This window comes from Mchenga conophoros, linkage group LG3 (assembly GCF_057382185.1).
Source record: "Mchenga conophoros isolate Kocher_MC1m ecotype Shallow Benthic linkage group LG3, M_conophoros_male_GT1.1, whole genome shotgun sequence".
Taxonomy (NCBI): domain Eukaryota; kingdom Metazoa; phylum Chordata; class Actinopteri; order Cichliformes; family Cichlidae; genus Mchenga; species Mchenga conophoros.
In genome coordinates this window covers 11,786,687-11,802,227 of record NC_140528.1, presented here as the reverse complement: position 1 = coordinate 11,802,227, position 15,541 = coordinate 11,786,687, and the positions used below count along the sequence as shown (strand labels likewise).

The following is a 15,541-nucleotide window of genomic DNA, read 5'->3' as shown; positions in this document are numbered from 1 at the left end:
TCTCGGGAATGTAAAATAAAGATCATTTTTTGAGTTTTGACCACTCTGAGTCCAGTCTTTCTCTTCCGCCAAAGAATAGAAAAGAACGGGATTTAATACATGTCTGGTTGTGACTCTGGGAACTGATAAAAAACAGGATCCAGGTGACCTGAGGGATCTGGAAGGTTCATACTAGGTCAGGAGGTCACTGAAATATTTTGGTCCTAAACCATTCAGAGCTTTATAGACCAGCATCAGAACTTTAAAGTCTATCCTCTGACGGACAGGCAGCCAGTGTAAAGACCTCAGAGCTGGACTGATGTGGTCCACTTTTTTGGTCTTAGTGAGGAGTCGAGCAGCAGAGTTCTGAATGAGCTGTAGTTGTCTGACTGATTTTTTAAGTAGTCTTGTAAAGATGCTGTTACAGTATTCAAGCTTACTAAAGATGAATGCATGGACTAGTTTTTCCAGGTACTGTTGAGACATCAGATCTTTTATCCTTGAAATATTCTTGATGTGATAGTAAGCTGACTTTGTTATTGTCTTTATGTGTTTTTCTAAGTTTAGGTCTGCATCCATCACTACACCCAAATTTCTCTACAGGTTGGTGGTTTTTAGGTGTATAGATTGAAGTTCTCTGGTGACCTGTAATCGTTTTTCTTTGGCGCCAAAGACTATTACTTCAGTTTTGTTTTTGTTTAGCTGGAGAAAATTGTGGCACAACCAGTCATTGATTTCCTCAATGCATTTACCAAGAGCCTGTACAGGGCTTCGGTCTCCTGGTGAGATTGTGATATATATTTGTGTATTATCTGCATAGCTGTGGTAGTTTATTTTGTTGTTCTTTATAATCTGTGCCAGTGGGGGCATGTAGATGTTAAACAGAAAGGGTCCCAAGATGGAAACTTGGGGAACTCAACATGTGATACTTGTCTGCTCAGATGTGAAGTTACCTATTGATACAAAGTGTTTCCTGTGTTCTAAGTATGTTTGAAACCAGTTTAGTACAGTTCCTGAAAGACCTGCCCAGTTCTCCAGTCGTTTTAGTAATATGTTGTGGTGAACTGTATCAAATGCTGCACTGAGATCCAGTAAAACTAAGACTGACATTTTTCCACTGTCTGTATTCAGACATATGTCATTAAACACTTTGGTCAAAGCGGTTTCAGTGCTGTGGTTCTGTCTAAAACCTGACTGGAAGGCATCGTAGCAGTTATTCTGTGTTAAGAAGTAATTGAGGTTTTGAGAAACTGCTTTTTCAATGATCTTACTTAAAAATGAGAGATTTGACATCGGCCTGTAGTTGTTCATTTGTGTCTCGTCAAGATTGTCCTCTTTCAGTATAGGTTTTATTACAGCAGTTTTTAGTGGTTCTGGAAACACACGTGATATTAAAGAAAGGTTGATTATCTGTAACAGGTCTGACTCCAAAGTCTGTGAGACCTTTTTGAAAAAACTTGTTTGCAGGACATCTAAACAGCAAGAGGAGTTGTTCAGTTGACCTAAGATGTCCTCCAGGTCTTTTATTGTTTGCTATGCATAGGCTTGTTTTACAAGAAAATCCTGGCAGAATCAGTGTTATGCGTGATAGGTACCACCGACAAAATTTATTCCCCCTGCATCGTGAGCATTCGCTTGGCACAGAGTACAGCCTCCATTACAGACACGTAGATGTGGAAGTTGCGATGCTTTATTTTTGTGAAAAAGTGAAAAATGAGTGTTGTTACATTACCATTTAGTTTGAGAGTTACATCAGAAAATTATATATTTATTGTTTATCTTTATTATAAATAAATAAATTTATTATAAATATATTACTAAATAATAATATTTATTATTGTTTATTTGACGGGATTATTTTAACAAACGAAGGGCATTTTGCCTGATAATTATTTTTATCGTCCTGTAACTTAACTGTATAAAGAGCTAAAACATCGAAGGTTTCAGGAGTAGTTAGTGGTTATAAGAAGTTTTTGTGAACTAAAAATCAAAAATGTCGGATACTGTTTGTCTGTGATTTGGAGAACCCAGCGCGTGCTCCCAATGCAGGGAAAAGGAATTCTGTTGGGGAGATCAGTAGCGGTTTTTGAAAAGGGGCGACATGGGCATGGACAAGGACGGGATCATGGTGGGAGCGGTATCACGGGCATCGGTAAAAAAGAGAAAGTTGCTCATACTCATGCTGCTCCAACATCATGCCAGCGCATTTTGGGGATGGCATAGGCACCGATCGGTTTTCTATCGCCCATTTTCTGGGGAGGGTGGTGGGGGATTCTCGGACTGGCTGGAGCGGCATCTAGTAACCAACTCCCAAAATAAAACAAAATAAAAACAAACCAACAAACCCAAAAACACCAGACATTATGATACAGGCATAGAATTTGCAAAAACTTTTTGTTTTGTTTTTTATATGGAAAAAGTGACCACGAGAGCCCTCAGTGCGTCTGCTTGCTGCTGTGCTAAAGTGAAAGTAAACTTTGTCTTCTCTGCCATATACAGTACAGTATATAGAGAGACGAGACGACAAGGCTCCAGTTACAGCATTGCAAGTAAACGAACAATTAATATAAGAAGACTAGGAAAATAAATATACACTTTAGGAATAGGGGTAAAGGGATTAATAACAATTTAAAATATATAATTTACATCAATCCATTTTCTTCTGCTTATCCTACGCTGGCTTGCAGGGGCAGCAGCCCAAGCAGAGAAGCCCAGACCTCCCTCTCCCCAGCCCCCTCCTCAAGCTTGTCCGGGGGAACACCAAGGCGTTCCCAGGCCAGCCGAGAGATATAATCTCTCCAGCATGTCCTGGGTCGGCCCCTGGGCCTCCTCCTGGTGGCAAATGCCCGGAAAACCTCGCCCAGGAGGCATCCTTGTCAGATGCCTGAACCACCTCCACTGGCTCGTTTCGATGTGGAGGAGCAGCGGCTCAACTTTGAGCTCCCCCCCCCCCCCCCCCCCCCCGGATGGCCAAACTTTTCACCCTATCTCTAAGGGAGAGGCCAGCCACTGTTTGGAGGAAGCCCATTTCCGCCTCTTGTATTTGTGATCTATTTCTTTCAATCACTACCCACAGCTCGTGACCATAATGAGGGTAGGGACGTAGATTGACCGGTAAATTGAGAGCTTTGCTTTTACACTAAGCTCTCTCATCACCACAACAGACCGGTACAGCGTCCGCATCACTACAGCCGCTGCACCAGGCCGTCTGTCAATCTCCCGCTCCCTTCTCCCATCACTCGTGAACAAGACCCCAAGATACTTAAACTCCTCGTCCCTGACCCGGAGTGGGCACTCCACCCTTTCTGGCTGAGGGTCATGGCCTCAGATTTGAAGGTACTGATTCTCATTCCCACCGCTTCATACTCGGCTGTGAACTGTTCCAGAGATAAGATCCTGAGACCACCGAAGTGAAAGCCTTCCGCCACTTGGCTCTGCCTAGTAATTCTATCCATAAAAATTATGAACAGAATCGGTGACAAAGGGCAGCCCATCATCCACCAGAAACAAGTCCGACTTATTGCCGCCTATGCGGACCAAGCTCTTGCAATGGTCATATAAGGACTGAATGGCTCGTAGCAATGGGCCAGACACCCCATACTCCTGGAGCACCCCCCAGCTTTCCCCTCCTGAGTCGCCTGACCTTTTGCCAGAATCTCTTCGAGGTAGTCCGAAAGTCTTTTTCCAAGTCAAGTCAAGTCGGCTTTATTGTCATTTCAACCTTATACAGTTTAACAGTACATAGTGATGCGAAACAACGTTCCTCCAGGAACCAAGGTGCTACATGCAACATAAATTTACAACATAATTTAACAGAAAACTCTAAACTAGTTAACTAAGAGGCTAGTTAGCTGGCTAGCAGAGACAAGACAGACTGACCTAACATAAATTACAACATAAATTAACTGATTTTTAAATCAGACAGCAGACAACAAAGTGCACGTGCAAATGTGCAAACAAGAGCAGCAAGTGACAGTGTGACCAACGTAACATAATAGTAAGGTTTTGTGATGATGAGTTGAGGTAGTGGAGGAACAGTAAACATTCCTTAGTGTAGCAGAAAAAAATTAGTGTGTGTGCGTGTGTGTGTGCGTGTGTTTGTTTATCAGTCAGTCCCTTTTTGCTGAGGAGACGGATGGCTTGTGGAAAAAAGCTGTTGCACATTCTGGATGTGTGTGCCCGAATGCTTCGGTACCTTTTTCCAGATGGCAGGAGTGTGAAGAGTGTGTGAGAGGGGTGTGTCCGATCAGCCACAATGCTGGTGGCTTTGCGAATGCAGCGTATGGTGTAGATGTACTCAATAGAGGGAAGAGAGACCCCGATGATCTTCTCTGCTGTTCCCACTATCCACTGTAGGGTCTTGAGGTCCGATATGGCACAGTTCCCAAACCAGACAGTGATGCAGCCGCTCAGGATGCTCTCGATGGTTCCTCTATAGAAGGTGGTCAGGATCGGTGGTGGAAGCTGGGCCTTTCTCAGTTATCTCAGAAAGAAGAGACGCTGTTGGGCTTTCTTGTGCAGGGAGCTGGTGTTGAGGGACCAGCCGAGGTCCTTCTCCAGGTGGACGCCCAGGAATTTGGTGCTGTCAACGATCTCCACAGAGGAGCCGTTGATGCTCAGCTGTGAGTGGTCGCCTTGTGTCCTCCTAAAGTCAACAACCATCTCTTTTGTCTTGTCAACATTCAGAGACAGGTTGTTGTCTTTACACCAGTCCGTTAGTCTCTGCACTTCCTCTCTGTATGCTGACTCGTCGTTCTTGCTAATGAGACCCACCACGGTCGTGTCATCAGCGAACTTAATGATGTGATTTGAACTGTGTGTTGCTACACAGTCATGAGTCAGCAGTGTGAACAGCAGAGGACTGAGCCAGAGCGTTCTCACTCCCGAGGCGTAACATGTCGACGTTTTGTCACGTCCCGCGGCGTTCCTGAGGAACGCGAAAGGAGACCTTCGGCGTTCTTATGGTACGCGGCGGGTTATGGCTGGAATCCAGTGCAATGACGCTCCCGCGGTAATAGACGTTCCAGCCCTGTATTCCAGCCCTAAACCTAACCTTATCCCTAGCCCTGACCATAACCTTATTCCTGACCTTAACCAGGACTTTAATGATGTTAAATAGCGTGTTTCTAAGCGATTTGAAGAAAAAGAGCGAACATGTGTAGGTTCAGTCCAGACGGTTCTCATATTTCCTCTTTTTCCGAGGTCGTCATTTAGGAACGTGGTGGGTAGCCGAAAACGTAATATGGTGACGATTTGTCACCTAGCGTAAAATGTTACGCTTTGGGAGTGAGAACGGGTTGACTGAGCACACAGCCTTGTGGGGCCCCAGTGCTCAGTGTAGTGGTGCTGGAGGTGCAGTTCCCGATCCGTACTGACTGAAGCTTCCGGTCAGAAAGTCCAGGATCCAGTTGCAGAGGGAGGTGTTCAGGCCCAACAGGCTCAGCTTTCCGATCAGTTGTTGGGGGATGATTGTGTTGAATGCTGAGCTGAAATCTATGTACAGCATTCGGACGTGTGAGTCCTTCTTGTCCAAGTGTGTCAGGGCAAGATGGAGTGCAGTGGAGATGGCGTCGTCCGTTGAGCGGTTATGGCGGTATGCAAATTGCAGTGGGTCCAGAGAGGGGGGCAGCAGGGTCTTGATGTGTCTCATGACAAGCCGTTCGAAGCACTTCATGATGGTGGGTGTAAGTGCAACAGGACGGTAGTCGTTGAGACAGGACAGAGAAGACTTCTTGGGCACGGTGACGATGGTGGTGGCCTTGAGGCACGTGGGAACGACGGCACTGCTCAGAGAGATGTTGAAGATGTCGGTGAGAACATCTGCCAGCTGATCAGCACATTCTCTGAGCACTCTGCTTGGGATGTTGTCTGGTCCAGCAGCTTTACGTGGATTGACTCTGTGTAGAGTTTTCCTCACCTCAGCTGTAGTGAGACATAGGACCTGGTCGTTCGGAGGAGAGGTGGTCTTCCTCGCCGCCACGTCGTTCTGCCTGTCGAACCGAGCGTAGAAGTTGTTCAGCGCATCTGGGAGGGAGCCGTCACTGTCACAGGCAGGTGATGTCGTCCTGTAGTTAGCGATGGCTTGTAAGCCCTGCCACATGTGTCGTGTGTCACCGCTGTCCTTGAAGTGGTTGTGGATTCTCTGGACGTGTGCGCGCTTCGCCTCTTTGATGGCCCGAGAAAGTTCGGCCCTAGCTCTTCTAAGCGCCACCTTATCTCCCTCTTTGAAGGCAGAGTCTCGGGTCCTTAGAAGTGCACGCACTTCCGCAGTAATCCACGGTTTTTGGTTGGGTCGTGAGATGATGGTCTTGGAGACAGTGACGTCATCGGTGCACTTGTTGATGTAGCCGGACACTGATGATGTGTACTCCTCCAAGTCAGTAAAGTCGCCGTAAGTTGCAGCCTCCCTAATCATGTTCCAGTCAGTGCTCTCGAAACAGTCCTGAAGAGCAGAGATGGCTCCTGCTGGCCAGGTTTTCACCTGCTTCAGAACCGGTTTTGATTGCCTGACGAGTGGTCTGTATGCTGGAATTAGCATAACCATGGCCTCTACGAACTCCTCCGACACCCAAGTTTTTGCTTCCTGCATTCCACTAGACCTGTCGGTACCTATCAGCTGCCTCCGGAGTCCCACAGGCAAACCAAGCCCGGTAGGACTCCTTCGTCAGTTTGGTGGCTCCCCTAACCTCTCGTGTCCACCATTTGGTTCGGGGATTACCACCACGACAGGCACCAACTACCTTGCGGCCGCAGCTCAGTGCAGCGGCTTTGGCAATGGAGGTGCTGAACATGGTCCATTCAGACTCAATGTCCCCAGTCTCCCTTGGAATGCTGTTGAAGCTCTGCCGGAGGTGTGAGTTGAACATCTCGCTGACCGGGGCCTCTGCTAGACGTTCCCAGCACACCCTCACTGTACGTTTGGGTCTGTCCAGTGTCCTCCCTTGCCACCTTATCCAACTCACCACCAACTCGCCATGGGCGATCGTGGCTCAAGAGTTGGGAGTTCGCCTTCTAACTGGAAGGTTGCCGATTCGAGCCACTTCAAGACACTTCACCCGTTGCCTACTGGTGGTGGTCAGAGGGCCCGGTGGCGCCAGTGTCAGGCAGCCTCGCCTCTGTCAGTGCGCCCCAGGGTGGCTGTGGCTACAATGTAGCTTGCCATCACCAGTGTGTGAATGTGTGTGTGAATGGGTGGATGACTGGTTGTGTAAAGCGCTTTGGGGTCCATTGTTGTTCATTCATTCATTCATTCGCACATTCACACCTAGTGACAATTTGGATTATCCAATTAACCTATCCCCACAAGCTGCATATCTTTGGACGGTGGGAGGAAGCCGGAGTACCCGGAGGGAACCCACGCAAACACGGGGAGAACATGCAAACTCCACACACAAAGACCCCGGCCTGATGTTGGAATTGAACTCAGGACCTTCTTGCTGTACGGCAACAGTGCTAACCACCAATAAAACTAAATATGAATAAATGGTCAATTTAGATTTTAACAATGTTTTTTTGTTTTTTTAGCAAAAGGATAATCCAGATTATGAATATAAAGTAATGAAAAAATCTTTAATCCTCACCTGAGAGTTGTCAATGAACAGTTTGGACTCCTCAATCCAGCAGACATCAGCTTTACTCCTGAGTCTTCCAGGTCATTGTTACTCAGGTCCAGTTCTCCCAGACTAAAAGACTTAGAGGTGAGAACTGAGCACAGAGATTCATAGCTTCTCTCTGAGAGATTACAGCCAGACAGTCTGAAAATATATACATATACATAAATACATATACACACACACACACACACACACACACACACACACACACACACACACACACACACACACACACACACATACAGTGGGGCAAAAAAGTATTTAGTCAGCCACCGATTCTGCAAGTTCCCCCACTTAAAATGATGACAGAGGTCAGTAATTTGCACCAGAGGTACACTTCAACTGTGAGAGACAGAATGTGAAAAAAAAATCCATGAATCCACATGGTAGGATTTGTAAAGAATTTATTCGTAAATTAGGGTGGAAAATAAGTATTTGGTCACCTCAAACAAGGAAAATCTCTGGCTCTCACAGACCTGTAACGTCTTCTGTAAGAAGCTTTTCTGTCCCCCACTCGTTACCTGTATGAATGGCACCTGTTTGAACTCATCATCTGTATAAAAGACACCTGTCCACAGCCTCAAACAGTCAGACTCCAAACGCCGCCATGGCCAAGACCAAAGAGCTTTCGAAGGACACCAGGAAAAGTATTGTAGACCTGCACCAGACTGGGAAGAGTGAATCTACAATAGGCAAGCAGCTTGGTGTGAAAAAATCAACTGTGGGAGCAATCATCAGAAAATGGAAGACATACAAGACCACTGATAATCTCCCTCGATCTGGGGCTCCACGCAAGATCTCATCCCGTGGGGTCAAAATGATCATGAGAACGGTGAGCAAAGATCCCAGAACCACACGGGGGGACCTGGTGAATGACCTGCAGAGAGCTGGGACCAAAGTAACAAAGGTCACCATCAGTAACACACTACAACGGCAGGGAATCAAATCCCGCAGTGCCAGACGTGTTCCCCTGCTGAAGCCAGTGCATGTCCAGGCCCGTCTGAAGTTTGCCAGAGAGCACATGGATGATACAGCAGAGGATTGGGAGAATGTCATGTGGTCAGATGAAACCAAAGTAGAACTTTGTGGTATAAACTCAACTCGTCGTGTTTGGAGGAAGAAGAATACTGAGTTGCATCCCAAGAACACCATACCTACTGTGAAGCATGGGGGTGGAAACATCATGCTATGGGGCTGTTTTTCTGTCAAGGGGACAGGACGACTGATCCGTGTTAAGGACAGAATGAATGGGGCCATGTATCGTGAGATTTTGAGCCAAAACCTCCTTCCATCAGTGAGAACTTTGAAGATGAAACGAGGCTGGGTCTTCCAACATGACAATGATCCAAAACACACCGCCCGGGCAACAAAGGAGTGGCTCCGTAAGAAGCATTTGAAAGTCTTGGAGTGGCCTAGCCAGTCTCCAGACCTCAACCCCATAGAAAATCTGTGGCGGGAGTTGAAAGTCCGTGTTGCTCGGCGACAGCCCCAAAACATCACTGCTCTCGAGAAGATCTGCATGGAGGAATGGGCCAAAATACCAGCTACTGTGTGTGCAAACCTGGTAAAGACCTATAGTAAACGTTTGACCTCTGTTATTGCCAACAACGGTTATGTTACAAAGTACTGAGTTGTATTTTTGTTATTGACCAAATACTTATTTTCCACCCTGATTTACGAATAAATTCTTTACAAATCCTACCATGTGGATTCATGGATTTTTTTCTTCACATTCTGTCTCTCACAGTTGAAGTGCACCTCTGGTGCAAATTACTGACCTCTGTCATCATTCTAAGTGGGGGAACTTGCAGAATCGGTGGCTGACTAAATACTTTTTTGCCCCACTGTATATATATATATATATATATATATATATATATAAAACACCCAGCACGCCCCTGCGGGCGGTTTATCCTTCAAGCTCGGGTCCTCTACCAGAGGCCTGGGAGTATATATATATATATATATATATATATATATATATATATATATATATATATATATATATATATATAGACGGAGCAATACTGGAGGAGCATATGGGAGAAGGATGCAACCCATAACGGCAATGCTCAGTGGCTAGAGGATCTGAGGGCAGACCACAGCGACCTCCCTGAACAGGGTCCAGTAACCATCACAGTGGCAGATATCCAAGAAAGGGTCTCCAGTATGAAGAGTTGGACAGCACCAGGGCCCGACATGGTTCACGCCTACTGGCTGAAGAAGCTGACTGCACTCCACGAGCGTCTGGCAGCACAAATGAACCAGCTGCTAGTTAACGAGAGACACCCGGAATGGCTAACCAAAGGCCGGACGGTCCTGATCCCCAAGGACCCCAAGCAGGGACCGGTCCCCTCCAACTACCGACCAATAACCTGCCTCAGTACTACATGGAAGCTCCTGTCAGGCATCATAGCGGCTAAGATGAACAGGCACATGGGTCAATACATGAGCGGGACACAGAAAGGAATTGGCAAGAATACCAGAGGCGCAAAACACCAGCTACTGGTAGACAGAACAATCAGCCGAGACTGCAAGACCAGACTGACCAACCTGTGCACTGCCTGGATTGATTACAAGAAGGCCTATGACTCAATGCCCCACAGCTGGATACTGGAATGCCTAGAATTGTACAAGATCAATTGGACCCTAAGAGCCTTCATCAGGAACTCAATGGGGATGTGGCGTACAACACTAGAGGCCAACTCCAAGCCCATAGCACAAGTCACCATCAAGTGCGGGATCTACCAAGGAGATGCTCTGTCCCCACTGCTGTTCTGCATAGGCCTGAACCCCCTCAGTGAGATCATTAACAAGACTGGCTACGGATACTGGCTACGGATACCGGCTACGGATACCGACTAGGGAACGGAGCAGTTGTCAGCCACCTCCTGTACATGGATGACATCAAGCTGTATGCCAAGAGTGAACGAGACATCGATTCACTGATCCACACTACCAGGCTATACAGCAATGACATTGGAATGTCGTTCGGACTGGAGAAGTGTAGTCGGATGGTAACAAAGAGAGGGAAGGTAGTCAGAACTGAGGGGATTGAACTACCAGAAGGCAACATTGCAGACATAGAGGACAGTTACAAGTACTTGGGGATCCCGCAGGCGAATGGGAACCATGAAGAGGCCGCTAGAAAAGCTGCAACCACCAAGTACCTGCAGAGGGTCAGGCAAGTCGTGAGGAGTCAGCTGAATGGTAAGAACAAGATCCGGGCCATCAACACCTGTGCCCTGCCCGTGATCAGGTACCCTGCTGGGGTAATAGGCTGGCCAAAGGAGGAGATAGAAGCCACTGACATAAAGACAAGAAAGCTCCTTACCATGCATGGAGGGTTTCACCCCAAGTCCAGCACCCTGAGGCTGTACGCTAAGCAGAAGGAAGGGGGCCGGGGACTGGTGAGTGTCAGCACCACAGTCCAGGATTAGACAACGAACATCCAAGAATATAATCATGGCAGCACAAGAATAATCATGGCAGCACAAGAACAAGCTCTGAGCACAAGATCCATAGAGGCTGGGGTCTATCACACCAGGCAAGACCCCAGGTGCAGGCTGTATAAAGATGCCCCAGAGACAATCCAGCACATAACAGCAGGGAGCAAGATGCTAGCAGGCAAGGCATACATGGAACGCCATAACCAATTGGCCGGCATAGTGTACAGGAACATCTGTGCAGAGTATAACCTGGAAGTCCCGAGGTCAAAATGGGAGATGCCCCCAAGGGTGGTGGAGAATGACCGAGCTAAGATCCTGTGGGACTTCCAGATACAGACGGACAAAATGGTGGTGGCTAACCAACCGGACATAGTGGTGGTAGACAAACAGAAGAAGACGGCCGTAGTGATCGATGTAGCGGTTCCGAATGACAGCAATATCAGGAAGAAGGAACACGAGAAGCTGGAGAAATACCAAGGGCTCAGAGGAGAGCTCGAGAGGATGTGGAGGGTGAAGGTAACGGTGGTCCCCATGGTAATCGGAGCACTAGGTGCGGTGACTCCCAAGCTAGGCGAGTGGCTCCAGCAGATCCCGGGAACAACATCGGAGATCTCTGTCCAGAAGAGCGCAGTCCTGGGAACAGCTAAGATACTGAACAGGACCCTCAAGCTCCCAGGCCTCTGGTAGAGGACCCGAGCTTGAAGGATAAACCACCCGCAGGGGAGTGCTGGGTGTTTTATATATATATATATATATATATATATATATATATATACTACACGCCTTTGGAACCCAGGATCACAAGTTTGATTCCTGCCTGGGGCGTCTGTATCCAGTAAGAGTCCTAAGGCTAGACTCCTTATGCTAAGCGAGCCTACCGCAGACATGAGCGAGACAGATAAATATGAAGGCATGCCGGCTCGGACGTCGCCCGGATCAACAAGGTCCGCGTCAGGTGTTGAGGAACCAGGGCACCCTGACGAAAAGTGGGCTACTGGAACATGAAGGCATCGGTGGGCAAGAGATGAAAACAGGGCGTTGTTGGAATGCTACTACGCAAGTAACCCCGGCGGAAGGGGCTACATGAATAGGATGGCGGACCTATGGATTCTTCGATACCCAACATCCACAATGACGGCGAAACAGTGTTCCAACATTCGAAAAAAGGGACTGCTCTCACAGCTAGAGATTGACGAGGTACAACACAAATGCTACGGCAAGGAGGAGTCAGGACACCAGGTCAGGGGGAAGATATCATCACCCCCACCCGAGATTGGGTACATAGCCCCAAGTGCGATAGGAGAAGGATCGTTGAGTGTGAGAGGAATTGACCTGAAAAATAGGATCATGGCCAAGCTTGAAACCTGGATCCCCCGTAGCCGGTTACCAAGATTACGTGAAGTACCCTCAGAAGGTCTGCTAGATGATGTTAATGCAGCACTACGGACAATACCTACAACCACCATTACTGACACTAACAAGCTGATCTACAATACGGCAGCAGTGATCACGGAGATGCTTGGCTACAAGTTGAACAGCCACAATGGGCAGTACCCTCCATGGAGAAGGCCTGGAACCGCACATTGCATTAATATTTCAACAATAAAAGAGTGCATACATACAAAGCTTTGTTAGAGGCTTTGACCACTGGTAGCAGCCTCAGAAGAGCCTCCTCTGAAGCAGAGTATTTCTTCAGGTCAAACACATCCAGATTGTTTTCAGATGACAGTAAAGTGAAGACCAGAGCTGACCACTGGGCAGGAGACAGTTTGTCTGTGGAGAGAATTCCTGATCTCAGGTACTGTTGGATCTCCTCCACTAGAGAACGGTCATTCAGTTCATTCAGACAGTGGAACAGATTGATGCTTTTCTCTGCAGACAGATGCTCACCGAGCTTCTTCTTGATATATTGGACTGTTTCCTGATTTGTCTGTGAGCTACTTCCTGTCTGTGTCAGCAGACCTTGTAGGTGAGTCCGATTGGTCTTCAGTGAAAGACCCAAAAGGAAGCGGAGGAATAAGTCCAGGTGACCATTTGGACTCCGTAAGGCCTTGTCCACTGCCCTCTGGTAGAAGTGTTTCTCTATAGATTCTTCTCTTCTTTGAGACATCTGGGGTGTAATGACTTGTTCTTCCAGCAGATTGAGTCCAGAGTTGATGAAGGTCAGATGGACATGAAGAGCAGCCAGAAACTCCTGAACACTCAGATGGATGAAGCAGAACACCTTGTCCTGGTACAGTCCTCTCTCCTCTTTAAAGATCTGTGTGAACACTCCTGAGTACACTGAGGCTGCTCTGATATCGATGCCACACTCTGTCAGGTCTGATTCATAGAAGATCAGGTTTCCTTTCTGCAGCTGATCAAAAGCCAGTTTTCCCAGCGACTCAATCATCTTCCTGCTCTCTGGACTCCAGTGTGGATCTGTCTCAGCTCCTCCATCATACTTGACCTTCTTCACTTTGGCCTGAACCACCAGGAAGTGGATGTACATCTCAGTCAGGGTCTTGGGCAGCTGTCCTCCCTCTCTGGTTTCCAGCGCATCCTCTAGAACTGTAGCAGTGATCCAGCAGAAGACTGGGATGTGGCACATAATGTGGAGGCTTCGTGATATCTTAATGTGGGAGACGATCCTGTTGGCCTTCTTCTTATCTCGGAATCTTTTCCTAAAGTACTCCTCCTTTTGTGGGTCAGTGAACCCTCTAACCTCTGTCACCATGCCAACACAGTCAGGAGGGATCTGATTAGCTGCTGCAGGTCGTGTGGTTATCCAGAGGCGAGCAGAGGGAAGCAGTTTCCCCCTGATGATGTTTATCAGCAGCACATCCACTGAGGTCGACTTTCTAGGGTCAGTTAAGATTGTAGTTTTGTGGAAGTCCAGAGGAAGTCGACACTCATCCAGACCATCAAAGATGAACACAACCTGGAAGTCTTCAAAGCTGCAGATTCCTGCTTCTTTGATTTCAGTAAAGAAGTGATGAACAAGTCCCACCAAGCTGAACTTTTCCTCTTTCAGCACATTCAGCTCTCTGAAAGTGAATGGAAATATGAACTGGATGTCCTGGTTGGCTTTGTCTTCAGCCCAGTCCAGGCTGTATTTCTGTGTTAAGACTGTTTTCCCAATGCCAGCCACTCCCTTTGTCAGCACTGTTCTGATTGGTTCGTCTCTTCCAGGTGAGGCTTTAAAGATGTCTTCTTGTCTGATTGTTGTTTCTGCTCTGTCTGGTTTAGTGGATGCTGTTTCAATCTGTCTGACCTCATGTTCATCATTGACCTCTGCAGTCCCTCCCTCTGTGATGTAGAGCTCTGTGTAGATCTGATTCAGAAGGGTTGGGTTTCCTGCTTTAGCGATTCCCTCAAACACACACTGGAACTTCTTCTTCAGAGTAGATTTAAATTCAGGCTGACACCACTTGAAGTTTCTAGTGCAGGTACCTGAGTGACTCGAAAGACACACAAATGAAGGATTTATCAAGTTCACATATTTTGCATGCATTTTTGACTATTTTTAAGACATTGTTTTTGCAGTGTAAATATTTAAAGACTAATTCTCACTTCTCAGTAAACGCTCAGCAAACTTATTCTGCTTCATTCTCTTCAGGAAGTCCACTGTAATCATCACAAATGCTTCTCTGCTGCTCTTACTCTGTTCTTCATCCACACCCTGTAATACATCCTCATCCTCACATTGACTTTTAAAACACTGTAGCTCATCTGGACTCAGATCTGTCTGAATCTTCTTCAGCTCGTTTTTCACGAAAGAAATTATTTTGTCCTCCAGTATCTGCAACAGAATATTATATGAATGACCCAAAAAGCCTTTCTCACACAGGAGAGAAAAGAACAACATAGGATGAGGTATGTTTCTGAGAATCAGTTTAATTAGACGCAATATACACAATCCCTCAATGAAATTGAGAAGTGGGAAAAGGTAAAATCCACATTTCTTCATAATATTTTCCACATCTAATTTCCATCTAATTCTTTCTATTGCCCTTAAATCTAAATGTTGTCTCTAAAAGTTATTAGTCATGTTGTTCATAAGAACATGTATCACACAAACACACACAACTATAAGGATGCTCTATCTGCAGCTAAATCTTGAGATTATGGAACATTTATCAAATCTGGTGAAGCTAACAGTACAACTCTTTTCTCTACTATAGTGGGTCATCATCACCTTTATTTATAAAGCACTTTAAAACAGCCACAGCTGACACAACGTGCTGTACATTGGAGCCATATAATAAAATTACACAAGATATAAATAAAAGCCAAATAAAAGAAAAAGTAAAATAATTAATAAATAAGTATTTTCATTACAAGAGAAAAGTAAGTGTTGCTGAGGTTAAAAGCCAAAGAATAAAAGTGAAATTTAAGATGCAATTTAAAGTGGACAATTAAGGGGCCTCTCCAGGATTTAAGGATTTAAAAACAAACATAAGAATTTTTAAATGAACTCTAAAAGACACAGGCAGCCAGTGCAGTGAGGCGAGGACATGG

General features: G+C 46.4%; 1 protein-coding gene across 1 annotated transcript in view; it reads right to left on the bottom strand.

Annotated features, from left to right (window-relative positions):
* LOC146577272 (protein NLRC3-like) overlaps window positions 1-15,541 on the bottom strand; it is a 100,126-nt gene that overhangs the window by 44,148 nt on the left and 40,437 nt on the right. The window contains exons 2-4 of the mRNA XM_085252827.1: window positions 14,594-14,822; window positions 12,664-14,473; window positions 7,560-7,733 (exon numbers count right to left, since the gene is read on the bottom strand). Of these exons, the coding sequence (XP_085108953.1) occupies window positions 7,560-7,733; window positions 12,664-14,473; window positions 14,594-14,822 (2,213 nt within the window). The remainder of the gene's footprint in view (window positions 1-7,559; window positions 7,734-12,663; window positions 14,474-14,593; window positions 14,823-15,541) is intronic.